The following is a 27,998-nucleotide window of genomic DNA, read 5'->3' on the forward strand; positions in this document are numbered from 1 at the left end:
ATTGTGTTGAGGCACAGATCCGGGGAAGGGTACCAACAAATATCTGCAACATTGAAGGTCTCCAAGAACACAGTGGCCTCCATCATTCTTAAATGGAAGAAGTTTGGAACCACCAAGACTCTTCCTAGTGCTGGCTGCCTGGCCAAACTGAGCAATCGGGGGAGAAGGTCCTTGTTCAGGGAGGTGACCAAGAACCCGATGGTAGAGTGGCCAGACGGAAGCCACTCCTCAGTAAAAGGCACATGACAGCCCACTTGTAGTTTGCCAAAAGGCACCTAAAGGACTCTCAGACCATGAGAAACAAGATTATCTGGTCTGATGAAACCAAGATTGAACTATTTGGCCTGAATGCCAAGCAAAAATTTATAAAAACCTGTTTTTGCTTTGTCATTATGGGGTATTGTGTGTAGACGGATTAAAAATAACAAATTCTCATCCATTTTAGAATACGGCTGTAACGTAACAAAATGTGGAAAAGTGAAGGAATCTGAATATTTTCTGAATGCACTGTTCATATGCTTAAATCTGACTTATTTTTATGGACTCTAGAGAACAACATATATTCTGTTTTACCTGCATTCAATACTAATTTCAGGTCAATAAAGTTTTTCTGTAATACAATGAAGGCAGACTGTAGTTCAGATAGAGCCTGGTCAACCGGGGGGGCAATGGCATACACAACAGTCGGCATACAAGTGCAGGTTACAGTTTTTTACAGACAAGTCGATATTGTTAATGTAAACAGTAAAAAGTACAGGAACCAGAATTGACCCGTGAGACACCTTTCTTAATATCCAGGAAACCTGATTTAACACCATCAGTAGATACACATTGTTCTATCTGTGAAGTAATTATTAAACCAGTTACATGCAGCCTGGTCTAGGCCAATTGAGGAAAGCCTCTAAATTAGCAGTGAGTGATCAACAGTTTCTAAAGCCTTTGACACATCAATGAAGAGGGCAGCACAATGTTGCCTTTTATCCATAAAGTTAACCACATCATTTATAACTAGGGATGCAGCAGAGATAGCCATGACCTGGTCTAAACCCTAACTGATGTACATTTAGAATACATTTAAAAGAGAAGAGATCTTAGCTGAGAATTAATCAAAGATTCTAATATTTTATCTAGGCAAGAAAGTTTAGAAATCGGCCGATAATTACTTAGATCACAAGGGTCACCACCTTTGTGAAGGGGGAGTACATGGGCCGCCTTCCAAACCTTGGGGATAGTACCAGATATTATCGTCAGGTTAAAAATATGGGTTAATGATTCAGAAATCGGGGGGCAGAGAGCTGCAGCAAAAATGCATCAAGCATATCAGCTCCAGTGATTTTTTTTTTTTTACATAAATCTTAAGCAAGGCATCTAGCACATCACAGTAAATTGTTGAAATGAAAACAAAGATTCACTAGAAGTTGACAGGTTAGCCGTCGAGTCAGCTAGAGGCTGGCAGAGGGAAGAGCAGTCGATTGACTGACCAGGGTCAACTACACCATCATTTATCTCAAATAAAAAGCCTGCAGAGATAAATTGATGATTAAAATCATCACTTATCCCAATCTTCTCAGTTATGATGCCAGAGTCAGACAGAACTTGCTTAGGCAGGGAAGAAGAGGAATTCGTACGCTTCAGTGCATTTACTGTTTCCCAAAAAGGATCACCAGCAGAGTCAGACAGATCTTAAAAAGCAGCTTGATTTAGCTTTCTTAATTGAGATAGTACATCGGTTTCTCAATTCTCTGAAAGATTGCCAGTCCACTACAGAGTCAGTTTTCCTTGCTTTGGCCCAGACTAGATTTCTTATCTGAATGAGATCAAGGATTAGATATATCTTTGACTCTGAATTGTTTAAAAGGGGCATGTTTATCTGGAATAAATATAGAGGATACATTTTCTAGAGCCAACTCAGGGTCAGGAATACAGGAGATCGTGGCTAAATCAGAGTAGAACATGTCATGTAAAAACCCTTGAGAAAACTTAAACGAGGATTAGTATTTTGCTGTTCCGTATCTCTAATACATACTATGGGACAATGATCACTGATATCATATGCAAAAAGTCCATAGCAAATATGTATGGGGGTTATTAGTAAGAATTAAATCAATCAATGAGGATTTACCAAGGTTTTTCATATTTAGCCTTGTGGGTTTTGAGATCAATTGAGTCAGATCAAAATCAAAGCATATACTCTTAAATTGATCTGAGTCCGGGTTTAGCCAATCCAGATTAAAATCCCCTAAAATGACAAATTATGGGACAAAAAAGGTGTTAAACATTCGGATATAGCACCAATAGCATCCGCCATGGCAGCATGGTATATCCTAGCAACAAATAAATGTGTATTCTGGTTTATGGACACATCTACAACCAGGACCTTGAATTTCTTGGGAACAGAAATATTTAAAGATTGGGACAACCATGAAATTAGATTTTACACATATGGCCACTCCTCCCCCTTTCTGTAATCTGTCACATCTAAGTACATTATAATCATTTACTTCAATGTCTTTATCAGATACAGAACAATTTAACCATGTTTCCAAGAGAACCAGAATGTCAGGACACGAGTCCTGTACCCAAATATCAATTGTGTCCATTTTTGAAATCATACTTCGCACATTTAGGTGCATTAGCCCAAGCCCCCTATTAGATTTAAAGTCAGAGGGGTTATTCAGCTCATTCCCATAAGCGCTAACAGGCATAGGGTCGTCTGCAGCTATTTGTTGAGTGAGCCGAGACTTTGCCAAGGTCCTTGGCCAACCACGTGAGAGCAGAGCAGACTGAGCTTTTGACAGGCCTCCCTCAAGTCGCTGGATGCAGGGACTGGGGCGGAACTGGGAGAGCAGTGTTGGCAAAGCTCAGTCCATCCTGATGAAGCTCCCGCCAAAGGAGTGGAGCTGCTGCAGGGGATCAGATTGGCTGCCAATGCTTTATTCTGGGTGTGCACAGGAGGCCTTGGTGTGGCTCCTGTTGCACGGTTGGGGCTGCCATGGGGGGCAGGAGTGTCCCAGGCCTGTCCTGGGAATGGGAGTAGGGAGGGTAATATAGTATCTGAAGATTATGCCTTTGTTAAATGTTTTTCATGAAGAAATGGAATGTTGTTTATGGTAGTATCAAGAGGGAATGTTTTAGGTGTAATACCACATATCACCGACAGGAGGTGGGTTGTAGACAGGAAGTGTATTGTAAAACTGGCCAGAAGAGGGAGCCCATCTTGTTGCATTGGTTATAAATAGGGGTACACGAAGAAGATAGGACAGAGCAGACATTGGAATTGGAGGACACTGCTCTCCGGACCTCGCGAGTCTGTAATCTATGCTGTAACCTCGTGGTATGAATAAAAACTTCTAACACGATGCAGCATAACGGACTCTTTGTTGATGGCAATAATTGCCACCATTCATCATATGCTACATAATGGCGAGCTTGCCAGGAGGGATGATGCAATCCTTCTTTGCTGCATTTGGAGTCGCCAGGCTAACTCAAGCTGACTTTGGTCTGGAGTCATGACCCGACTAGATACAGCTAAGTTGTTGGTTTTGTTACTGCTTATGTACACTGGAGGAGTGTACCCTTACGACCGTGTTTCGGGTGGCGTTGTTGCTGGTCGACTGGAGTCTGCTAAAATGTTATTTCATTGGTAACTATAGACAATGATAATTTAGAGTGATAAGTTTATATTTCATTGGTAACGGATGGCAATGAGGATTTAGAGCATACATTTATATTTCATTGGTAACTATGGGCAATGACAAATTTAGGAAAACGGTAGGAGACATTTATATTTCATTGGTAACTATGGACAATGATAAGGTTATATTTCATTGGTAACGGGTGACAATGGTTGGTAAATTCAGATATGCGCATTCTTTAGGGCACTGGACCGCTTGAAGACCCCGAGGGGGCCATTTTAGATAATGGGCTGGCAAATCCGTGTGTACGATAGAATGTATATTCGGTGGGTTTCTTTTTGTTTAAAGAGAGCTCAGATTCATGAGGTTTATCTGATTGTGATTATGATTTGACTCTCGTCCGACGGGATGTTTGATTGGATCTGATTTCTCGGTGTAATGGTCATTAGTCCCGGTAGCAAAAACGGTAGGATAAATATGTTTAAAATTGATAGGGCAGTGCAGGCTACTTAGGGCTGGGTAGGCCGCAGTTAGCTAGAGGCTAAGGCTAATGTCGGCTAAATGGGAGTGTGTTCCAGGCTACATGGTACATCGTGGCTAAGGCTAAGGCTAATTGTGTTGTGTGCTACATGCTAACGTATCCTTAGAGATTCCATTGCGATGGATTAAAGTCTCTTAAATTTGTCTCTGTGTTTAAGTCAGGTTATATGTTTTGTGAGCGCTGTTAAATGTTGTTTGACTATAAGGGGAAAAGGGAAGTTACAGCTGGGCTGTTATTCTGTCTGTTTGGGGAGAGAGAATAGAAAATCTTCCTTCCACGGTGAGAAGGGATTTTTGAATGGTTGTGCGCATGCGTTTAATTTTGCGATACTACCCTACAGAAAGGGGGAGTTTATGACACGAGATTAGGACACGTGTTGATTTTACGGGGCTAAAAACTACGAAATGAGGTTGGGCTAAGCCTACAAAACAAAATGGTGGCTTAAGGTCATAGGTCCCATTTGGCGTTACCCTGCAAGGGAAAATAGACAGAGGAGAAATTTTAGCACGATGATTCTAGTTTAAACTGCGATTGGTTAAAGATGAAACTTGTTTTGTAACCTATTGAATTTATAAATTAAATATATGTTGGCGAAGTATAATGAATTAAATTAAAGACGGATTAAAATAAAAATGTTTTTTGAGCGATCTATTTAATTCTGAGTTTAGTCTTAGAGTGAATAATGTAGAAACGAACGAATATTGAATGGTTGGAAATACTCAGTGATTGCAGTAACTGTTGAAATCTTGTCTGTTTCTATGTTTTTTTGAAATATGAGAGGAACATGGAACGAGAGGAGAGAGAGAGAGAAGGGGCTGACGTGTGCGTCACGTGACAAGGTGTGACGAGGCAGACGAGAGGATTAGATCAGGCTAGTACACAAAATCATCCTAACAAGATATGTGATGTTATGACGATTTTACATAGGCTTGGCAAATACTATTTCATTGAAAGTGGCATTTTGGGAGCTCTGTGTATCACTGGGGTTTGATTACAGATGTGTTGGGAATCGAAGACTGACATTCTTCTGTAAATTTAAGATAATTAGAGCTGATAGAGCAAGGGGTTACAGGCTTTGTTTATGGGTATTTTAGTCTGAAGATGACTAACTTGCATTTACTTGCAGTTGATGGGTTGTGGTTAGATAGCCAACACTAATTGATAAATTGGTGATATAGGAATAAGAAATTGGTTTTAAATTATTCATAATTTTTAATTGAGTTTTTAATTGGTTTTTATTTTTAATTAAAGGGTTTTTGAATAAGGCATTTAATTGAATTTTTAATATTCATATTTGATTTTATTTGATTTTTTGGGGAGGGAAAAAGAAAAAAAAAAAAAAAAAAAACAATTTTTTTTTTTTTTTTTTTGGGGTTGTTAGGGTTATATTAATAATTTAAGGGGGGAAGCCTTAGGCTATACAGTCTAAAATAAGATAGTTCACAATAAAGGAATATGAAAGGGTTGATGTGTTAGGAGAAACTAATGGCAGAAGTTAGTACACCTTTCTCACATACGGATTCAGCAAAAAGACACCCACCTTATGAGAAGGAAGCTTTCAGTGATCATTTAGGAGGGTGATTATGGCATCAGAGATGAAGACGAATACAAGCAGAAACGACGATAAAAATGAATCCAAAACTCCAGAAGGAAGGAAAACCGAGATGTCTGGGAACTTAAAGAAGATGAGGATGATGAAGATGAGTGATGATGAAGAGGTTATGCATGGGTGGATATGACTCTGTGATCAGAAGGAAGTTGGCAAGAGAGAAACGAAGGAGACAAGAGATTCGAGTTCTGAGGAAGAAAGCGATGAAGATTTGGAGATTTAAGGGTGCTTTATGTTCAAGAGGATTTTATCCTACAATGACTGGCAAAGAAGAAATAGGAGATATAGACCGAGGCGTGTCAGGCCTGGAGGAAGAGACGACTTTGGGAGAGGTAAGGGAGCTAGAGGAACAGCTCGAGACGCTGAAGATACAGAAGAGACAAGGAGAAAACCTGCGGAGAACATTTTTAATCCCAAGAATTGGAGGAGAAGAAGAATACATTGAGGCAAAGATGCTGAAGAAAAGTAAGAAGATGATGGAAGACGATATTTGGAGGACAGAACTTAAAATATAAGCTTTTGAAGAATCCTGATATGTCAACAACAAAGAACAGGACGAAGAAACTCTGAGAAGTCAATCATACAACTGGTGGAGAAGAGAAGCTTGTGTGATGAAGAATCAGGGTGAACCAAATCAACAATCACTGTTACAGCTTCAACTGAACAATATCAAAGGCAATTATACCAGCCAAGGGGGGACCAGATGCTCCATATCGACCGCCAGTTTCTGGACAGACACAGAATTGGAGAGGGAGAAGAACAAAGAAGAAGGAGGAATATTTCAGCTACACTTTCAGCAACTTTCAGAAGATTGGTATAATTATGGACAGATTGGGTACTTTACCTGTTCATGCAACAAGTTAGGAGGAAGAACAGAGAACATTTTTAAGGAAGATACAGGGGCAATTCAAGATCACCTGTTAGTGTCTAGAGGAGATCCGGAAGGGGGGTGCATTGCTGAGAGCCTTGATTAGAGGAGAAGAGAAAATAGCTAACAGTTGAAACAACCGGCCATTAGAAGTGATAGTGAATAGGGGAAAAACTTATTTGGGTTTAGGCCTAAAGAGGTTAAACATCTCACTATGTAAAATTAATTAGGTTAGGATAGGGATTGGAAGTTGTAAAACAGTTTAATTACTCTTAAGGAATCAATTGAGCTCTGCTATAGAAGTCAAATAGGAATTAAAAGAGACAATATACCAATGACATTGTAGGAAGAGATGTATTGTTTAAATTGAAGTTTACAATAAGATGTACACTAGACGACTGGGTTTTTGGGAATCATTTGTTTAAAAAAAAAAAAAGATAATATCATAGGAAGGATGATAATCTATTGTTCTGTCTATTAGACACTGTCTGGGAAAATAAAGTTAAAAGGGGTGACTGTTTATTCTGGGTGACATTCTTACACTAAGAGATTTCAGGCTAGGCTAAAAGGTGTTTAGTCGTTTTGCCAAGTCTGTGTGTAATGAGTCATATTCTACAAATTTGGTGGTAAGGGATTTTGTGAAAATCAGGGGAAAAGGTTTTAAATGTTATGAGAGAAAAGATTAGATTAAAATAAGTTAGGAGTAGATTAGGGTTGAAAGAACTCTGAGACAGTAAGCTAAGTTTCAAAGTTAGTAGTAAGACAGAGAGAGAACAGTGAGGAAGGACATTTTAAAGTTTAGTGGGAAGATAGGGTAGGAGTTTAGATCGGTTAGGAGCAGATGCATTGAGAAAGTATGTGTTGCTGAATGATAAGAGAAGATTGAGGGTGATTGAGTATCTATATTTACAGTTCCCAGCAGGGAGATCAAGGTAATTATGGGTGTATTTTGTGTAATCAAAAGTTTGAAAGTCAGGGATTTAGAGAAAGGACTGAGATTTGGGGAAAAAGTGACACTAGTGGTGATAGATGGAAGGACAAGCAAAGACAACTTTTATATTGGGGGAAAAACTAGGAGTAACTAAGGACATTCACACTTCAGTCTATTATAACAACAGTGAGAAGCAAGTTAACTCTTTCAACATTGATAGGTATTAAAGTCATAAATATATCGCATTGGATTATAAGGGAACCAATACAGCACCAATTTTAGGGGGAAAAATACTTATTAGGGTTTAGGATGGGGACGTTTCTCCCATATGGAGAGATAATTATGGAGAATAAGTATTGTTATCAGGACCAGGAGTAAAAGGAGGTATAGTTTAGAAGAGGGTTAGGAGTGACTGTTCACTTATGTTGCGTAATGTTACAGAGAAAGGTCAGGGAGAATATGTGTACTTATCTAGTGCAAGCATTAGAATTTGTTCCGGTTAAGAATTATTGGTTAAAGGGCTATGTAATTCATAAAGTAACGCTTATAATGGAAGAGTTAAGGTTTGTAGCCTCCACAGTCACCAAAGGAGGTCAGGAAGAGTAGATTACAGTCACTCCAACAGTAGATAATACACAGAGGATAATGGGAACTTTTGCATTAGAAGTAATTAGGGTTGATACAGCAACTAAATCAACTACTTTAATGGTAACTTTGGAAGGTATTAATGATACGATGTAGGGAGTATGGCATCGACAACAACTGTTCTGAAATTAAAGGGGGTTAGCAAGAAGGACTCAGGGGTTTAGGTTACGGATGGAGAGTGCTGTCAATGATAGTACGAATAGGGTTAAAATAGGAGAACAGAGAGTAGTAGAGAGAATATAGATTCATCATGAAAGGACAGGATGAGATCTTTGATTTTGATGACAGAGGGGGGGGGCATCTGATCAGTGCTGCTCGTTCCTCTGTTGTGAAAATTAGAGATAGATTAACTCATTCTGTAGGATCAGTGAGGAATCTTGAGGGTTGATGTCTGTTGGGGATGCCAGCCCAAGACGTGTTGGACGGTTGCGCAGCCTCTAGCGGGTCTGGGTCAGGGTTATGCTTTGTCATTAGTGTGGTATCGGCAACGGTCATTGACAGATAAAATAATGTAGTTGTCAGAACAGTAGGGTTTAAGTGTTCTTGGGTAAAGGGAGTACCCTATGGGAATTGTTCAATGGGAAAGGAAAATCAGGTAACAACGGAACCCTGAAGTATTCAGGTGAAACAGTGAGGATAAAAGTTGTTGTGGTTCTAATAAAACATATGAGGTAAGGGGTATGTTTATGGGAATATCAGAGGGTGATGAGTATAGTATAACTTTGGATAAGTATGACTTTAAGGGTAGTAATGACAAATAATAGGTTATTTTTTTATATACCAGGTAGTAGAAAAGCAGGATTTTGATGGTTAAATGATTAGCTTTTGACTGACAATGTGACTATAGGAATTTTAGAGATATTTGGTGGGTTTGTGATGATAGAGTACATTCTGACCCTATGGAGATTTGAGAGGATTTGGTTGCAAGATTAGTTAGGCCAGTAGGGGCAGTGATGGGTCAGATTTTAGTTTCAGCTTTGATAACACTGTTTGATGTTTGTACTGACTTTTGAGAAAGTTATGAGATTGAGATAGGTTGGAGAAGTGGTGCCTGGAGACAACACTCAGATGCCGGTGATGACTGTTCCTGATCTGGATAAAGATGGACAAGTGGAACTGATGGATAAATATCATTTTGGATTATTTGATGATTTTTCAAATTGTTTTTTCAATATTAGTATGATTTTTAGTATGATTTATGAATCAAAGGGGGGAATGGATAATGTGATTCATACATCATTTCATTGATATGTCATTTAAGGTTTAATTTGAAAATGTTGTTTTGCAAAGGATACTGTTTGGTCGTTTCTTTTCTTTTCATTCCAGAAGCATGTGGGGAACATGGGAAGGGAGAATATGACTGGAGGAGATGAAATAAGGAGGGTGTGGCTGATTCCATCATCAACAAGTCCATTGGAGGAGGAGACTACGGAGGAGATGAAGTGTAGTGGTCTACATTCCAGTGTCTGCAATGAAATATAGACATATTTGATGTGTAATACATAATTGTGTCATATTCTTAGGTATTGATTTTAGTAGAATGATGTTTGATGTTATTGAATGCAGATGAGGATCTTAGATGCTTTTGTTTATTTCGATGGGGTTAGGGAAAGGACGGTTAGGCAGGGAGAGATTCCTTTTCAAGTCCTATGGGTTGACCAGCTTGAGAGTGGATGTTTCTGGATAGGATTTTGTTTGCAGGGGAAACATGTGTATTTAATGGCATCATAGTTTCAAATGTCTTTACATGATTTATGAGTTTATCTGGAGTACCGCGGTGGTTGCCTGGGGCAGAGGGACCGTGAGAGAATTTTACTGTCTTGATTGATGGATGGATTATGGCTGCCGGACGGTTTTTCGCTCTTACACTCCATAAAGATTTATTCATGATTCATAGTAATGTGTTCACACTTCATAAACAGTTTGTTCATAATTCATAGTAATGTGTTCACACTTCATAAACAGTTATTCATATGTCATAGAAAGGTATTTTACATTCTAGAGGAGAATGTTTTTGGGTTTAAGGTTAAAGATACTCAATAAGATAAGTTGTTACTAGTCATAATCCTATTCTGTTTGGTTTCGAGACGTTTAGTTCGTCTCGAAAAGGGGGAATATAGTATCTGAAGATTATGCCTTTGTTAAATGTTTTTCATGAAGAAATGGAATGTTGTTTATGGTAGTATCAAGAGGGAATGTTTTAGGTGTAATACCACATATCACCGACAGGAGGTGGGTTGTAGACAGGAAGTGTATTGTAAAACTGGCCAGAAGAGGGAGCCCATCTTGTTGCATTGGTTATAAATAGGGGTACACGAAGAAGATAGGACAGAGCAGACATTGGAATTGGAGGACACTGCTCTCCGGACCTCGCGAGTCTGTAATCTATGCTGTAACCTCGTGGTATGAATAAAAACTTCTAACACGATGCAGCATAACGGACTCTTTGTTGATGGCAATAATTGCCACCATTCATCATATACTACAGTAACTAAAATTAGCCTGGGAGGGAGGTTGTGGGGGGAATTGAGCAGGGTGGTGTAGAGGGTAGTGTAGCTGGCGAAGCTCCAAACTTTCAGCATATGAGGGCTGATGATGTGAATGATACATGGTGTGGACTGCATCATGTGGTGCCCTACCATCAAGAGTGTTTTGCCAGACCCTAGGGTAGTGGTTGGTGCTGTGTAGAGTTGAGGTGGGCCTGGTCTGGTTGAGCAGTACTGTGATGGGCCAGGTCTGGTTGTGCTGGGCTGTGATGGGCCTGGTCTGATAGAGCTGTGCTGAGACGGACCTGGTCTGGTAGCATGGGAAGGAGGTTGTAGGGGGAATTGAAGAGGGTGGTGTGGTGGGCAGTGTGGCCGGCGATGCTCCAAACTCTGCATGGGGCCTCTGACTGCATAAGGCTTGGCCATAGCTCAATGTATCTGCATGCAGTTCCTGGGAGAGAAGTGGTGGGCAGTGTTGCTGGCTGTTCTCCAGTCTCTGTGAGGCGCCACCAGATGCAGGTCTAAAGGAGCGTCTGATTTGTCTCAGGGAGTTGGTAGCTGGTCTATTGCTCCTTTGAGGTGAGGTGGACTGGCCCAGAGCAACATCCTTTAATTACAATTTTTACATTTACGTCATTTAGCAGACGCTCTTAGAGCGACTTACAAATAGGTGCATTCACCTTATAGCCAGTGGGATAACCACTTTACAATGTTTATTTTATTTTATTTTATTTTTTGGGGGGATGGAGTAAAGGGGGGGGTAGAAGGATTACTTTATCCTATCCCAGGTATTCCTTACAGAGGTGGGGTTTCAAATGTCTCCGGAAGGTGGTGAGTGACTCCGCTGTCCTGGCGTCGTGAGGGAGCTTGTTCCACCATTGGGGTGCCAGAGCAGCGAACAGTTTTGACTGGGCTGAGCGGGAACTATGCTTCCGCAGAGGTAGGGAGCCAGCAGGCCAGAGGTGGATGAACGCAGTGCCCTCGTTTGGGTGTAGGGACTGATCAGAGCCTGAAGGTACGGAGGTGCCGTTCCCCTCACAGCTCCGTAGGCAAGCACCATGGTCTTGTAGCAGATGCGAGCTTCAACTGGAAGCCAGTGGAGTGTGCGGAGGAGCGGGGTGACGTGAGAGAACTTGGGAAGGTTGAACACCAGACGGGCTGCGGCATTCTGGATGAGTTGTAGGAGTTTAATGGCACAGGCAGGGAGCCCAGCCAACAGCGAGTTGCAGTAATCCAGACGGGAGATGACAAGTGCCTGGATTAGGACCTGTGCCGCTTCCTGTGTAAGGCAGGGTCGTACTCTCCGAATGTTGTAGAGCATGAACCTACAGGATCGGGTCACCGCCTTGATGTTAGCGGAGAACGACAGGGTGTTGTCCAGGGTCACGCCAAGGCTCTTCACACTCTGGGAGGAGGACACAACGGAGTTGTCAACCGTGATGGCGAGATCATAGAACGGGCAGTCCTTCCCCGGGAGGAAGAGCAGCTCCGTCTTGCAGAGGTTCAGCTTGAGGTGGTGATCCGTCATCCATACTGATATGTCTGCCAGACATGCAGAGATGCAATTCGCCACCTGGTTATCAGAAGGGGGAAAGGAGAAGATTAGTTGTGTGTCATCAGCGTAGCAATGATAGGAGAGGCCATGTGAGGATATGACAGAGCCAAGTGACTTGGTGTATAGCGAGAATAGGAGAGGGCCTAGAACTGAGCCCTGGGGGACACCAGTGGTGAGAGCACGTGGTGCGGAGACAGCTTCTCGCCACGCCACTTGGTAGGAGCGACCGGTCAGGTAGGACGCAATCCAAGAGTGAGCCACGCCGGCGATGCCCAGCTCGGAGAGGGTGGAGAGGAGGATCTGATGGTTCACAGTATCAAAGGCAGCAGACAGGTCTAGAAGGACAAGAGCAGAGGAGAGAGAGTTAGCTTTAGCAGTGCGGAGAGCCTCTATGACACAGAGAAGAGCAGTCTCAGTTGAATGACCAGTCTTGAAACCTGACTGGTTTGGATCAAGAAGGTCATTCTGAGAGAGATAGCAAGAGAGTTGGCTAAAGACGGCACACTCAATAGTTTTGGAGAGAAAAGAAAGAAGGGATACTGGTCTGTAGTTGTTGACATCGGAGGGATCGAGTGTTGGTTTTTTGAGAAGGGGTGCAACTCTCGCTCTCTTGAAGACGGAAGGGACATAGCCAGCGGTCAAAGATGAGATGATCAGCGAGGTGAGGTAAGGGAGAAGGTCACCGGAGATGGTCTGGAGAAGAGAGGAGGGGATAGGGTCAAGCGGGCAGGTTGTTGGGCGGCCTGCCGTCACAAGTCGCAAGATTTTATCTGGAGAGAGAGGGGAGAAAGAAGTCAAAGCATAGGGTAGGGCAGTGTGAGCAGGACCAGCAGTGTCATTTGACTTAACAAACGAGGATCGGATGTCGTCAACCTTCTTTTCAAAATGGTTGACGAAGTCATCCACAGAGAGGGAGGAGGGGGGGGGGGATTCAGCAGGGAGGAGAATGTGGCAAAGAGCTTCCTAGGGTTAGAGGCGGATGCTTGGAATTTAGAGTGGTAGAAAGTGGCCTTAGCAGCAGAAACAGATGAAGAAAATGTAGAGAGGAGGTAGTGAAAAAATGCCAGGTCTGCAGGGAGTCTAGTTTTCTTCCATTTCCGCTCAGCTGCCCGGAGCTCTGTTCTGTGAGCTCGCAATGAGTCATCAAGCCACGGAGCTGGAGGGGAGGACCGAGCCGGCCGGGAGGATAGGGGACATAGAGAGTCAAAGGATGCAGAAAGGGAGGAGAGGAGGGTTGAGGAGGCAGAATCAGGAGATTGGAGGGAGAAGGATTGAGCAGAGGGAAGAGATGATAGGATGGAAGAGGAGAGAGTAGCGGGAGAGAGAGAGCGAAGGTTGCGACGGCGCATTACCATCTGTGTAGGGGCAGAGTGAGTAGTGTTGGAGGAGAGGGAGAGAGAAAAGGATACAAAGTAGTGGTCGGAGACTTGGAGGGGAGTTGCAGTGAGATTAGAAGAACAGCATCTAGTAAAGATGAGGTCAAGCGTATTGCCTGCCTTGTGAGTAGGGGGGGACAGTGAGAGGGTGAGGTCAAAAGAGGAGAGGAGTGGAAAGAAGGAGGCAGAGAGAAATGAGTCAAATGTAGATGTAGGGAGGTTGAAATCCCCCAGAACTGTGAGGGGTGAGCCATCCTCAGGAAAGGAACTTATCAAGGCGTCAAGCTCATTGATGAACTCTCCAAGGGAACCTGGAGGGCGATAGATGACAAGGATATTAAGCTTAAATGGGCTAGTGACTGTGACAGCATGGAATTCAAATGAGGAGATAGACAGATGGGTCAGGGGAAAAATTGAGAATGTCCACTTGGGAGAGATGAGGATTCCTGTGCCACCACCCCGCTGACCAGATGCTCTCGGGGTATGCGAGAACACATGGTCAGACGAGGAGAGAGCAGCAGGAGTAGCAGTGTTTTCAGTGGTAATCCATGTTTCCGTCAGCGCCAAGAAGTTGAGGGACTGGAGGGTAGCATAGGCTGGGATGAAGTCTGCCTTGTTGGCAGCAGAACGGCAGTTCCAGAGGCTGCCTGAGACCTGGAACTCCACGTGGGTCGTGCGTGCAAGGACCACCAGGTTAGAGAGGCAGCAGCCACGCGGTGTGAGGCGTTTGTGTAGCCTGTGCGGAGAGGAGAGAACAGGGATAGGCAGAGGCATAGTTGACAGGCTGCAGCAGATGGCTACAATAATGCAGAGGAGATCGGAATAAAATGAACTAAACATCTGGGAAAGGAGAGAGCGGGGCCTCCCTCACCACAACTCCCAAATATAACTCTCCCAACTTCCACCTCAGAAACTATAATTGTTGTAAACTACAGCGGTTCAATGTTTTCTAGGACTAGACTAACCTAGTTTATTCAGCTAGCTAACTAGGTGCAGTATTATTCCGTGAAAAACGTCCGGGCACCTCGTCATAAGACGCCACAGCCAGCTAGCATGCCGGTCTCCAGCAGCAGGGTTTAGCGCCAATACTGTCACGATCGTCAGGGAGAGAAGTAGACCAATGCGCAGCGTGTTGAACGAACATGTTTAGACTTTATTTAATAAAGCACGAACAAAACAATAAACGACTCGTAACGTCCAACGGTAACAAATACCGACACGGAACAAAAACCCACAAACACAAAGGGAAAACAGACAGTTTAAATATGGCTCCCAATCAGAGACAACCAGCCAACAGCTGACACTCGTTGCCTCTGATTGGGAGTCACTCAGGCAAAACATAGAAATAGACGAACTAGAACCCCCAACATAGAAACACACCACATAGAACAAACACACCCTGGCTCAACAACTAGAGTCCCATAGCCAGGGTGTGACAAATACTCAGCCACAACAACCACCAGTGTATCAACACACAAGCAGATCGTTCGTGTCCGTGTCTAACGTTGTGGGTTAGTCCCGACAGCTTGAGCGAGTCCGTCGTCAACTTATTCAGCCAGTTAGTTTGCTAGAATAGTTAGCAAACTAGCTAGCCATTGCTTTCAGACAAAGAAGAACCCCTCCTTTCACGGCACGAACACACAGAGAGAGCCAAACTAACGTTAACTAGTCACCCATGTCCCGAATTCCTTGAGCGACTCGGGCTATCAATATGTAAAAAAACAAAACACAAGTGTAGGTTATGACTTACCCCTAGCAGCTACTGTTAGCTAGCCAAGTGCAAAGCTAGCCACTGAATTGACTCAGCCAGTTCGCGTCTGTTCGCTCGGTCGTTCCAGCTATTGTTTACAAGTAGCTATCCAGGTTGCAACAAGCTTGCTAATTTTCAAGCACAGTAGCCACTTGCTACCTAACGTTAACGGTTCAGACAATGAGGTTAGAAAACAGCTGAATGGTAGGCAGTTATTGTATGTAATTATTGTAGGCAGCCAGCTGGCGTAATTACAGGCACTCTCAGGCGTGAAACAACTATACCGTTGCTAATAGCTACTCGCCAGCTAGTCCAGGTGGTGAGTTAGCTAGCTAGCTAACTTCGTGCTACACCCGGCACCGCCGAATACAATACTAACCTACAATAATTACATACAACAACTACCTACAACAACCCACGATACCTACCTACAATACCTAACTACAATCTAAATACATAGTTTAAGCCTTACTCGACAAAGCCCAAGCTATGTATAAAGCCAAACTTACCCGACGCCAAGCTTAGCTTACCCGACGACCTCCTCCCAGCTCAGCATGTGTCCTGGTGAAGGTGGGGACTGTTTCTCTGTACAGGTGTACATTGTTTTAAATACAGTCCAGGCTGAGGGTGGGATGGTGGGCCAGGTGTACGTTTGGCCATAGCACACAGTCCCGAGAGAGGCTGGCATTTACCCTCTGGATGGTGTCAGGGTGGAAATCTCTCCTCTGGAGCAGGGTAGATATTACAATCTTAGCAAGGGGGAAGATTGTGAAGGCCCTCTCTATCACTCCCCTTAGTGATGTGACCACCCTCTCCTGTTGGGCACACAGGTCACTGGTCCCCATGTGAATGATGATATGGCTTGGGGAGCAAAGCTGGGCCACTGGCAAGAGCTCCATAGCTCTCTCTGTTGTGGGGCACCATAATTTTGACACCTTTTTACTTGGGAAAAGTCTATTCTCGAATATAAACTTTCCATTTGAGTCCATCATTAATATAATGTCTGGTTTCTCATCAGGTCTATGGCGGATGGCAGGAGTGATGGGAGTAATTACAGGCCGTGAGATGGGGATGGAGGGGATCAGCTGGGTTGGTGCAATGGTTGGTTGGTGGGTTCTGATTCAGCTGTTGGCCTGGTCCTGGGTTTTTGTGGGACTCTTTTTCAGAGTGGATGGTGGTGGCTGAGAAATTCCTGCCTTAGTGCGTGCTCCCTCAATACAGCTTTAGAACAAAGTTCTACAGTATTAGTAAAAATGTGATCAATACAACAACAAAACAGCAGGGATCTAGACAGCCACAAGCCCGGGACAATCCGCAGTCCCAGCCATAATTGCTAACCGCGAAGCAGGCTGCGTTCAAGCCCTCAAGAAAACCGAGCTAGCATGATAGGCGGCTAGCTAGCCTCAAGCCTACAAGGTGTCGAAAGCGTTCCACAGGGATGCTGGCCCATGTTGACTCCAATGCTTTCCACAGTTGTGTGAAGTTGGCAGGATGTCCTTTGGGTGGTAGACCATTTTTGATACACATGGGAAACTGAAATCCCTAGCAGCGTTGCAGTTCTTGACACACTCAAACCAGTGCGACTGGCACCTACTACCATACCCCGTTCAAAGGCACTTCCATCTATTGTCTTGCCCATTCACACCTGAATGGCACTCATACACAATCCAAGTCTCAATTGTCTCAAGGATGAAAAATCCTTCTTTAACCTGTCTCCTCCCCTTCATCTACACTGATTGAAGTGGATTTAACAAGTGACATCAATAAGCGATCATAGCTTTCACCTGGATTAACCTGGTCCGTCTATGCCATGGAAAGATGTTTTGTACACTCAGTGTATAGATCAACATGTAAATAATGTGTGAGTTTAGCTATTCTCTGCTTCAGATGACAGACCAGTAATGCCATCATACTGTAGGCCTATGGCTGCATTGATAAGCTGCGAAATTGATTGAGATAGCTGATATACTGAGTCAGCGACAATCAAATAAAACATATTGGAGATCTTACAACTAGACAAAAGGATTAGGGGCGGCAAGTAGCTTAGTGGGTAAGAGCGTTGTGAAAGTAACCGAAAGGTCGCTGATTCTAATCACCGAGCCGACTAGGTGAAAAATCTGTCGATGTGCCCTTGAGCAAGGCACTTAACCCTAATTGCTCCTGTAAGTCGCTCTGGATAAGAGCGTCTGCTAAATGACAAAAAATAAAAATAAAATAAATAAATAAATGTTCATTGGAGAATACAACACAACAAACAAAGACACATTACAGACAGAACCCCTTCCCCTCTTTATTGCAGGATTGTGTTATATGATTGAGCAACATTGACATTTGAATAATAATTTAACAATTAAAACAAGTTTAAATTCTTCACTTCAAAAGAACCAACACTTCATCACTACAAAATGTAAAAATAAGCTAACTTGTATGTAAAGATTAGACATCTTAGTCTAAACAACAATAGATAATTGAGTAGTAATAAGTAGGCAATTATTACTAAAGCATCATTTCAGGTTAACAAAAAAACTCCATACCAGCGGTGGCCAACCTTGTTCCACTGATCCCTGATCTACTGGGTGAGCAGACTTCTGTTCCAGCCCAGCAATAGCACACTTGATTATCAACTCATTAGATGTCCTGAAACAGAACCCTGCACACCCAGCAGACCTCCAACAAGGGTTGGACTGCTCCAATTGTAATAGGTTTATACACTGTGTGTGATGTTTAACTGTATTTTTGTATACAACATGAGCTAATATAGGTAGGCCTACACATATAACCCATGGAATATAGGTAGGCCTATCCATGTTAGCAAATGTTGTATACAAAAATACCGCTGGTATACACAGTTGCTTTGTGAGAAGGTGTTCAAGTTCACAGTTAGCCATTGTTATGTAAACGCCAGATGAAAAGTACCAGTGGCTTGCTTTGTCCCCAAGTGAGAGCAGGTCCGCCGGAGCCATGGCCCAGTGAGACATCGGTGTCGGCCAGTGTAGATGGAAACCGAAAAGTCTGAGCCTTTTGCGTTAAACACTGGGGTAAATCCTGTATGGAAATGCACCATTAGTCTCTTTGGACATTCATTGGGACTTCTCGCTTCATCTGCAAACACAGGCTATCACAGCGCTCCATATCTGAGGACAGAAAACGTCAAAGAAACAGGCTTCATTAAACTCAAATTAGACATCACTGAATATTATGTTGGTATTACAGTATTTGTCCTCAAAGCTTTTCACGCTAAGTACTGTAACTTGAGATCTGTAATCTTTTCATAATGTCCTCCCACAAAGTCACCTGCCCTATCCAGTAGCCTAAGCTTCCCCTTTACTGACAGCTGGAGCTGCAATTTCACCCTCTTCCATGGCTGTTATCTACAAATGCATTTGGAGACTGTTTTTAATTTACAATGATTACATCAAGATAGCTAGCTAATAGAAGGTTAGCTAGCTGCTGACATTTAATTCACTTAGCTAAACAGTGTAAAGTTAGATAGCTAGCTAGCAGCTCAGATGAGTTAGCCTACAAAGTGGCCTACTAGTACTGTAATACATATTTATTTTTTACTTTTTCAAAATGTATTTACTTACTTGAATAGGTCCTCCTACCGCCTGTTTTTTGGGTCCTTACAAAAAATAAATAATGGGCAATCTTCGAGATTTTCTAGGTGGCAGTAAAGCGCAGCCATGTGGATGAATGGAGACAAAGCAAAAAAGTGTGTGCCACCAGAGCGGTTTAGAACGTGTTGTGACGTTTGACTTTACCAGAGTAATCCACTTTTAATAAATATAAAATCGCAGACTGTCGGCCACACTTGATAACTTGAAAACTTGCACACGCAACAACTCTCTATAAAATGTGTCCTACCTTGACGGAAAATAGTGACGCACATAACACACAGCACTTCTTCTACGGGCGTGTGGGGGGAGGGTTCTTGAAATGTAACATCCAATCAAAATCTTGCTGCTGGGAGCCAGCGGACCATTCAAACCATTTTTGCAATACAAAAATCCTCCAAGGGAGGCGTGACAATGATATGATTTTGGCGGTATGGCAACGAGAGACTAGATAAATAACAGTCATCACATGAATGCAAGTCATGTCACGACACTAGTTACAGTGTAAAACAAGACATGCAAAGAGCGTTGCGAGTTATTTTAACTTTGCTTACAAGCAATGCAGGGGATGGAGTATTCAGCAAAGGCAGGGAAAAAAGAAACGCATGCAAACAGAATGCATAACATTATTATATTTGAGGGAACATCTAAGTTCACTTGGAAGTGGTGCATGCAATGACAGCTGTATGGTACAAACATGATGGGTTGTGTGCTCAAAGAGGATAAATAATTATTTATTGCCTTTTATAGAAGCTATTTTAGAGAGGTTTCTGTTTTGACAACAGCATTACGTCATACTATACTGCACATCTGAAAAGCGTGAAAAGATCACGGTTATATGTAGTGTTGTTTTGGCCAAACAGCCGAGCTAACAATGAGATAACATGCTGGATTGCATGGGGGAAATAAGCCAACACACAACCGTGTCTTATTCCTTAAGACAACTTAATATGGAGCAATAGACCCTGTCAATGGTTAATTGTGCATTATTGGTGATGCACATAGTTGTGAGTACTTCATCCTAATCCTTCAGGTGACAGCAGTACCAAGACATACAGTACCAGTCAAAAGTTTGGACACACCTACTCATTCAAGGGTTTTTTCTACATTGTAGAATAATAGTGAAGACATCAAAACTATAAAACTATTATAGACTGATCATGTCTTTGTCAGTGGGCAAACGTACAAAATCAGCAGGGGATCAAATACTTTTTTCCCTCACTGTAACCCTAATCTTTGGTAAATGGTGTGAATGCTGGGGATCAACGGTCAGTCTGCGGTTTATTACCAGTCTCTGCATGGGTCTTCTTCTGCTCTAGGTTGGTAGTGATGTCATGAACATCCACGTAGGCCCGAACTAGTCGCCATAAGAATGTAGTGTTCTGTCCAAACTGTGAAGAAAAGAGGTGTCAGTGTCAATAAACTTTACGTCATTGACCTTTATTTGGAGGCAGGCTTCACCTAGGAGCTCTACTGCTCCGACCTGGATTCAAATAGTATTTGTTTTCTTTCAAATACTGTAAGCACCACTGGATTAGGCTTGTCTACAGGGCTAGATGGGCGAGATTTGCTCTTTTGGAACTATTCCATTGGTTTCATTGCACCAAGCAAACTCAAGCAAGCTCAATCAAGCACAGCTGACATTTTTTGAAAGAAAGCAAATACTATTTGAACCCATGTCTGCTACTACTGTGATTTTATTTTATTTTAAATACAGATATCTACTAGCCCTAGGACATCCGAACTCAAGACTTGGACAGTTGGTTGATGTGGCCCACCTCCTCCCTCTTATCCAGCATGGTGCGGAGGCACTCCCTCTTGTCTCCATCGCTGCCGTTGTGTAGAGCGTCCAACCTCTCCAGGAGGGCTGAGAACTCATCCAGAGGCTCGATCACAGTCACTTCATCCAGACTCTGACCCTCCTCAGCCTCACTCTGCTCTTCTTCCGCAGAGTCCATTAAAGCTGTTATGTACCTGAAACACAGGAAGCATTCATTAGCACCAAGTTCTGGCAACATCTGCATGTGTGTCATCTGTGGTTAAGGAAACGTTTTGGTCTGCGAGCGATGGTTCTGGGTAAGGGAGAGGTATGTTGGAGTGGACCACTGACAGGCGCATCTTGGGCCCACAACAGGTGCTGGAGGCCCCATCTTAGATCGCTCCCACCCCACATACCTCACCTCAGGCCCGAATAGCTGATTACTTAAGTCAGTGCCTTTGAGACAAAAGTATGTGTTTGCAGGAAAACAGCAACACTGCTTCTCCGCAGGGCAGGCAGCAAGATCCAATGACGTTGTAAGAACCTGACTAGCCAATGTTGGAATGATACTTACCTATAATAACCTTTTCAGAGCCTACCAAATGCTTAAGAAAAGTTAAGAACATCAAACATCTAAAACTTCAGGAATAGTGTGTCACTAGTCTTGAAATAGATAACAGAGTCAATGTAAAGTTCTTAAGCAACACAAGCAAAAAGCAAAAATGTCTATAGACCTATTAGCCTATTTTTCCAATTGAGACAAACCCAGTCATGGAAGTGCTTTATGTTCGAGATGGGCACGGTTATTCGAATATTCGAAAATACGAACAGACGTTAGTATTCGATTACTTGGGAGCGTATAAATAAAAATAAACATATATAGGCCTATTTTAACAATGAAAAGGCTTTGTCTAAAATTAAATAAAATGATCTATGTGACATTGCTACATAGCCTACAAGGATTGACCATTACATTCAAAACATTTATAAAACACTTGACAGTTTTTATGAGTGCGCCCCATAAAAAAAGTCACGGTGCTTGTTGTTATTGTCGGTCAATCAAAGTGGCTACAGTCAGAGGCTCCATGTGTAGCAATGAAGTGGGAGATTTCTTATCAAAGCAAAATGGAATTAAAATTACGGAATTAAGTTGGCTAAATGAGAAGGAGTAGGCTACAATGATCAACCAACAGGTAGGCTGTTGTTTCATATGAATGGAGTTGTTGTAGACAAGTATGGGGAGCGCAGCAAAATAGCCTAAATTAGCCTTGTTACTTTAGCTAGCTGGCTAACTTAGCTGGCTACTGTAGCTAGCTAGCTTCTTTAGCTACAACGATTTGATGCAGTGAAGACAGGCTACCAGATGGAATGATAGAAAAACTTGTTGCTGACATAAGTTTTAACTAGAGCGAGTTCTAACTTGAGCGAGTCAGTTTGGCTACCTTCTCTTTCTCCCTCCGTGCCACACACATAGACTGTCACACACACACCAGCCCCTGCTCCTCTCTCGCCCCTCCCCTCCCTGCTCCTCTCTCGCCCCTCCCCTCCCTGCTCCTCTCTCGCCCCTCCCCTCCCTGCTCCTCTCTCGCCCCTCCCCTCCCCCTATTCTGCTGAAACAAACCCAGGTTCCTAATCCCCTCTCTGCACAGTGACCTCGGAGTAAGCTCCAAACCTGTAGGCTAGTGCTGAACCCATCTATCGGCCAATACAACAGGACTTAAAATTCTGAATGGACTCGCTTTTGTGTGAGCAACGATGGCCATTCTCCAAATTGTGGTGTATTTGTTTTTTGTGCTTGCACACAACGTACTTGTACATTGAGTGATTGTCAGCATTTATCCAGATCCCTAGTGGAGACCCCCCTTGTTGCATTCTCTCGTTCATTCATTTGTTTGTTTACCAATTCATTCACTCGTCCAGTCATTCATCCGTTGGTCCTTTCATTCATGCAGTCCTCTCGCTTTTCCTCCCTGCGCTTGAAAGATGTTGAGAGAGGCAACATCCTGTCACGCCATTCCACGGCCCATGAATCACTGGAGTTGAGACAGAAAAAAGCCCAGGATGTAGGGCTGTGGAGGTTATGAAATTTTGTCAGCCAGTGATTGTCAAGCAAATAACTGCCGGTCTCACGGTAATTGACCATTAATTAACATTAACACATTTAGCATCGCCTGGCTTCAACGCATAGCCTACAAGCCACTGATGCAGACCTTTGGAACAATCTACATTCAAAAAAGTCTAATAACTCCATGTAATATAGCCTACACCATCACAATAAATCTATTATTTTAGACAGGTCTAAAGAAAGATGATATGAAGAAAATGTAGTCTATTTCAGAAGAACAGAATAAAATACTCTGAGTTGTCCTTATGTAAAGCCCTGATCTGGCTATGCTATACGGCTGTGGGCTATACTAGTTAATTTAGCAGACAAGATTTGCTTAGAATTCCATGGCATTATTTTATATTATTTTATAGTTTGAAGAATACAATTGAACATAGCTGAATATAATAGAAAGGATTCTTTCTCCAACGAATTTCAGAGGGAGCGCGCATATGCGGCTATTCTGTGTTGAGCAGTTAAAGAAAAAGGGTCCTCCTATTGTGCTAATTTAGAGTTATTTATGCAACTTTAGTTGTGATACAAACATTGGGCTATATGTTTTGATTTTTAATACATTCTAAGGCTGCATGAAGCAACTAATTATGATTTGAAAAAAGTTGCATGAAAGGCATGAGCTCTGCTTTGTTTTCTGCTCAGGCTGCACACACTTCATCAGTCTCTCATTCACAATTTGACAAGCACTTGATAATGCCTCGAATTTCCCGGCAGCATCCCCTTTGTGTGGTCGTAATGCCCCCTAAAAGAATCCATGCCTTTTGTTGCCATTATAATTCCCTTCTCCCGGCTGCGTGCTCCAAAGGACCTCTCACTCACATGGCTCGCTCAGATCTCAATTCTTATTAACCAATGCAGTCACATGATCGGGTCTTTCTCACAGGCTACAAGTGAAAACCGACACATCGTGGACGCAACTGTGCGCGTCCTTATCCAATTACGAGGCACATATTCAAGATATTGGAAGAACTGTCCACGTACTTTTCATCAGCAAACAAGAGTGGCTGATGAGTAGAGTAGAGTAGAATGAGTAGGCCTAACGAACAGCAAAAGCACTAGCCTATGTCCATTTACCATCCCCCATAGTACAAAAGTTGACCTATTCTAGTCTGAGAGAGTTGTGGGATGCGATAGATCCCAAATCAATACAACCATTAGCGTCAAAAAAGCTTTTTTAAGCAATGACGCTGACGGAACAGATCAGAATGTTTAGCTTAAAATGTTAATAAACTAATAGGCTATTTCTTCACATAAGCGCAGCAATGCACACATGGCAGTAGGCTATGAGCATGAATGTTCAAAAATGCAATCAATTAGTGTGAAAACACCACTCTCAAAAGTGACCGCAAATGCGATTATGCATTTTTATAGTGAAAATGATCTTCCCCAAACTTGAAACTCGCGCATTGAGTATGTACACCAACAGTCAAATGTTGGACATACCTACTCATTCAAGGGTTTTTCTTTTTTTTTAAAAATTTTTACATTGTAGAATAATAGTGAAGACATCAAAACTCTGAAATAACACATATGGAATCATGTAGTAACCAAAAAAGTGTTAAACAAATCATTTTTTTTTTTAGATTTGAGATTCTTCAAAGAGCCACCCTTTGCCTTGATGACGGCTTTGCACACTCTTGGCATTCGCTCAACCAGATTCATGAGGTAGTCACCTGGAATGGATTTCAATTAACAGGTGTGTCTTCTTAAAAGTTAATTTGTGGAATTTCTTTCCTTCTTAATGCGTTTGAACCAATCAGTTGTGTTGTGACAAGGTAGGGGGGGTATACAGAAGATAGCCCTATTTAGTAAAATACCAAGTCCATATTATGGCAAGAACAGCTCAAATAAGCAAAAAGAAACGACAGTCCATCATTACTTTAAGACATGAAGGTCAGTCAATTCTGAACATTTCAAGAACTTTGAAAGTTTATTCAAGTGCCGTCGCAAAAACCATCAAGCGCTATGACGAAACTGGCTCTCATGAGGACCGCCACAGGAATGGAAGACCCAGAGGTACCTCTGCTGGAGGATAAGGTAATTCGAGTTACCAGCCTCAGAAATTGCAGCCCAAATAAATGCTTCACAGAGTTCATGTAACAGACACATCTCAACATCAACTGTTCAGAGGGGACTGTGTAAATCAGGCCTTCAGGGTCGAATTGCTGCAAAGAAACCACTACTAAAGGACACCAAAAAGAAGAAGAGCCTTGCTTGGGCCAAGAAACATGAGCAATGGACATTAGACTGGTGGAAATCTGTCCTTTGGTCTGATGAGTCCAAATGTGAGATTTTGGGTTCCAACCGTCGTGTCTTTGTGAGACGTAGAGCAGGTGAACGGATGATCTCCGCATGTGTGGTTCCCACCATGAAGCATGAAGGAGGTGGTGTGATGTGTGGGGGTGCTTTGCTGGTGACACTGTCTGTGATTTATTTAGAATTCAAGGCACACTTAACCAGCATGGATACCAAAGCATTCTGCAGCGATACGACATCCCATCTGGTTTGCGTTTAGTGGTACTATCATTTGTTTGTCAACAAGACAATGACCCAAAACACACCTCCAGGCTGTGTAAGGGCTATTTTACCAAGAAGGAGAGTGATGGAGTGCTGCATCAGATGACATGGCCTCCACAATCACCCGACCTCAACCCAATTGAGATGGTTTGGGATGAGTTTGACCGCAGAGTTAAGGAAAAGCAGCCAACAAGTGCTCAGCATATGTGGGAACTCCTTCAAGACAGTTGGAAAAGCATTCCTCATGAAGCTGGTTGAGAGAATGCCAAGAGCGTGCAAATATGTCATCAAGGCAAAGGGTGGCAACTTCGAAGAATCTCAAATATAAAATATATTTTGATTTGTTTAACCCTTTTTGGGTTACCACAGAATTCCATATGTGTTATTTAATAGTTTTGATGCCTTCATTATAATTCTACAATGTAGAAAATAGTAAAAAATAAAGAAAAACCCTTGAATGAGTAGGTGTGTCCAAAGTTTTGACTGGTACTGTATGTCCCATTTCAGGCGGTGATACAACCGGTCAGGATGCTCTCGATGCTGCAGCAGTATAACTTTTTGAGGATCTGGGGACCCATGCCAAATCACTGGGCAGCTCGCGGCTGGGTTTCGCTTTGTAGTCCGTAATAGTTTGCAAGCCCTGCCACATCCAACGAGCGTCAGAGCCGGTGTAGTAAGATTCAATCTTAGTCCTGTATTGACGCGTTGCCTGCTTGATGGTTCGTCGGAAGATAGAACAGCTGCCTCTGGTAAGACAAGGCGTGGCAGTCTGTGTATATATGTAAACAACAGCTGGTGCACAAAATCTAATATTAAGGAAGCCTCAAGGTTTTGCTCGCCTGAGGTAGAGTATCTCATGATAAGCTGTAGACCACACTATTTACCAAGAGAGTTTATCTATATTTTTCGTAGCTGTCTATTTACCACCACAAACTGATGCTGGCACTAAGACCGCACTCAATGAGTTGTATAAGGCCATAAGCAAACAGGAAAACGCTCATCCAGAGGCGGCGCTCGTAGTGGCCGGGGACTTTAATGCAGGGATACTTAAATCCGTTTTACCTCATTTCTACCAGCATGTTAAATATGCAACCAGAGGAGGCAAGTGTCTTCACTGACATTTTCAACCTGTCCCTGACTGAGTCTGTAATACCAACATGTTTCAAGCAGACCACCAGAGTCCCTTTGCCCAAGAACACTAAGGTAACCTGCCTAAATGACTACCGACCCATAGCACTCACGTCTGTAGCCATGAAGTGCTTTGAAAGGCTGGTCATGGCTCACATCAACACCATTATCCCAGAAACCCTAGACCCACTCCAATCTGCATACCGCCCCAACAGATCCACAGATGATGCAATCTCTATTGCACTCCACACTGCCCTTTCCCACCTGGACAAAAGGAACACCTACATGAGAATGCTATTCATTGACTACAGCTCAGCGTTCAACACCATAGTGCCCTCAAAGTTCATCACTAAGCTGGTTACAATTGACGGAGTCACCCATGATTCACCAAATGATATTTTGAAGGAGGAAACAAAGTACTTTAAGCATATGTTTTCTTTTCAGTCGCCTCCATCTCCTCTAACTGAAGCTAATTGTAGAGATGTTTTTTCTATTGATAATGTCAAATTAACAGCCATACAGAAAGACTCATGTGAAGGTGAAATTACAGAGGTGGAACTTCTGGATGCAATTAAAGACTTTAAGTCCGGGAAAACTCCAGGGTTGGATGGCATACCAGTCGAGGTATACCAAACATTTTTTGATAAACTCAGAGGACCAATATTAGCATGTTTTAACCACTCCTATGTAAATGGTAGATTATCTGACACTCAAGAAGAAGGTCTCATTATTACTGAAACAGGATACAAGTGGAAAATAAAAAGATCCAGTCCATTTAAAAAATTGGAGGCCCCTTACACTTCAGTGTTGTGATGCAAAAATACTAGCAAAATGTATAGCGCATAGAATTAAAAAGGTATTGTCGGATATTATTCATTCTAATCAGACAGGTTTTTTACATGGAAGATACATTGGAGATAATATAAGGCAAGTATTGGAAACAATAGAACAATATGGAAAATATGGGAAACCAGGCCTGCTATTCATTGCAGACTTCGAAAAGGCATTTGATAAAGTACGACTGGGGTTTATATACAGTGGGGAGAACAAGTATTTGATACACTGCCGATTTTGCAGGTTTTCCTACTTACAAAGCATGTAGAGGTCTGTCATTTTTATCATAGGTACACTTCAACTGTGAGAGACGGAATCTAAAACAAAAATCCAGAAAATCACATTGTATGATTTTTAAGTAATTAGTTTGCATTTTATTGCATGACATAAGTATTTGATACATCAGAAAAGCAGAACTTAATATTTGGTACAGAAACCTTTGTTTGCAATTACAGAGATCATACGTTTCCTGTAGGTCTTGACCAGGTTTGCACACACTACAGCAGGGATTTTGGCCCACTCCTCCATACAGACCTTCTCCAGATCCTTCAGGTTTTGGGGCTGTCGCTGGGCAATACGGACTTTCAGCTCCCTCCAAAGATTTTCTATTGGGTTCAGGTCTGGAGACTGG

The 27,998-nt window shown here is 42.5% G+C and overlaps 1 protein-coding gene across 1 annotated transcript in view; it reads right to left on the minus strand.

Moving 5' to 3' along the window:
- LOC121569078 (regulator of microtubule dynamics protein 2-like) overlaps window positions 1–27,998 on the minus strand; it is a 140,570-nt gene that overhangs the window by 46,777 nt on the left and 65,795 nt on the right. Inside the window, exons 3-4 of the mRNA XM_041879716.2 lie at window positions 20,789–20,984; window positions 20,299–20,401 (exon numbers count right to left, since the gene is read on the minus strand). Of these exons, the coding sequence (XP_041735650.1) occupies window positions 20,299–20,401; window positions 20,789–20,984 (299 nt within the window). The remainder of the gene's footprint in view (window positions 1–20,298; window positions 20,402–20,788; window positions 20,985–27,998) is intronic.

The sequence above is a fragment of the Coregonus clupeaformis genome, chromosome 1 (assembly GCF_020615455.1).
Source record: "Coregonus clupeaformis isolate EN_2021a chromosome 1, ASM2061545v1, whole genome shotgun sequence".
NCBI lineage: Eukaryota > Metazoa > Chordata > Actinopteri > Salmoniformes > Salmonidae > Coregonus > Coregonus clupeaformis.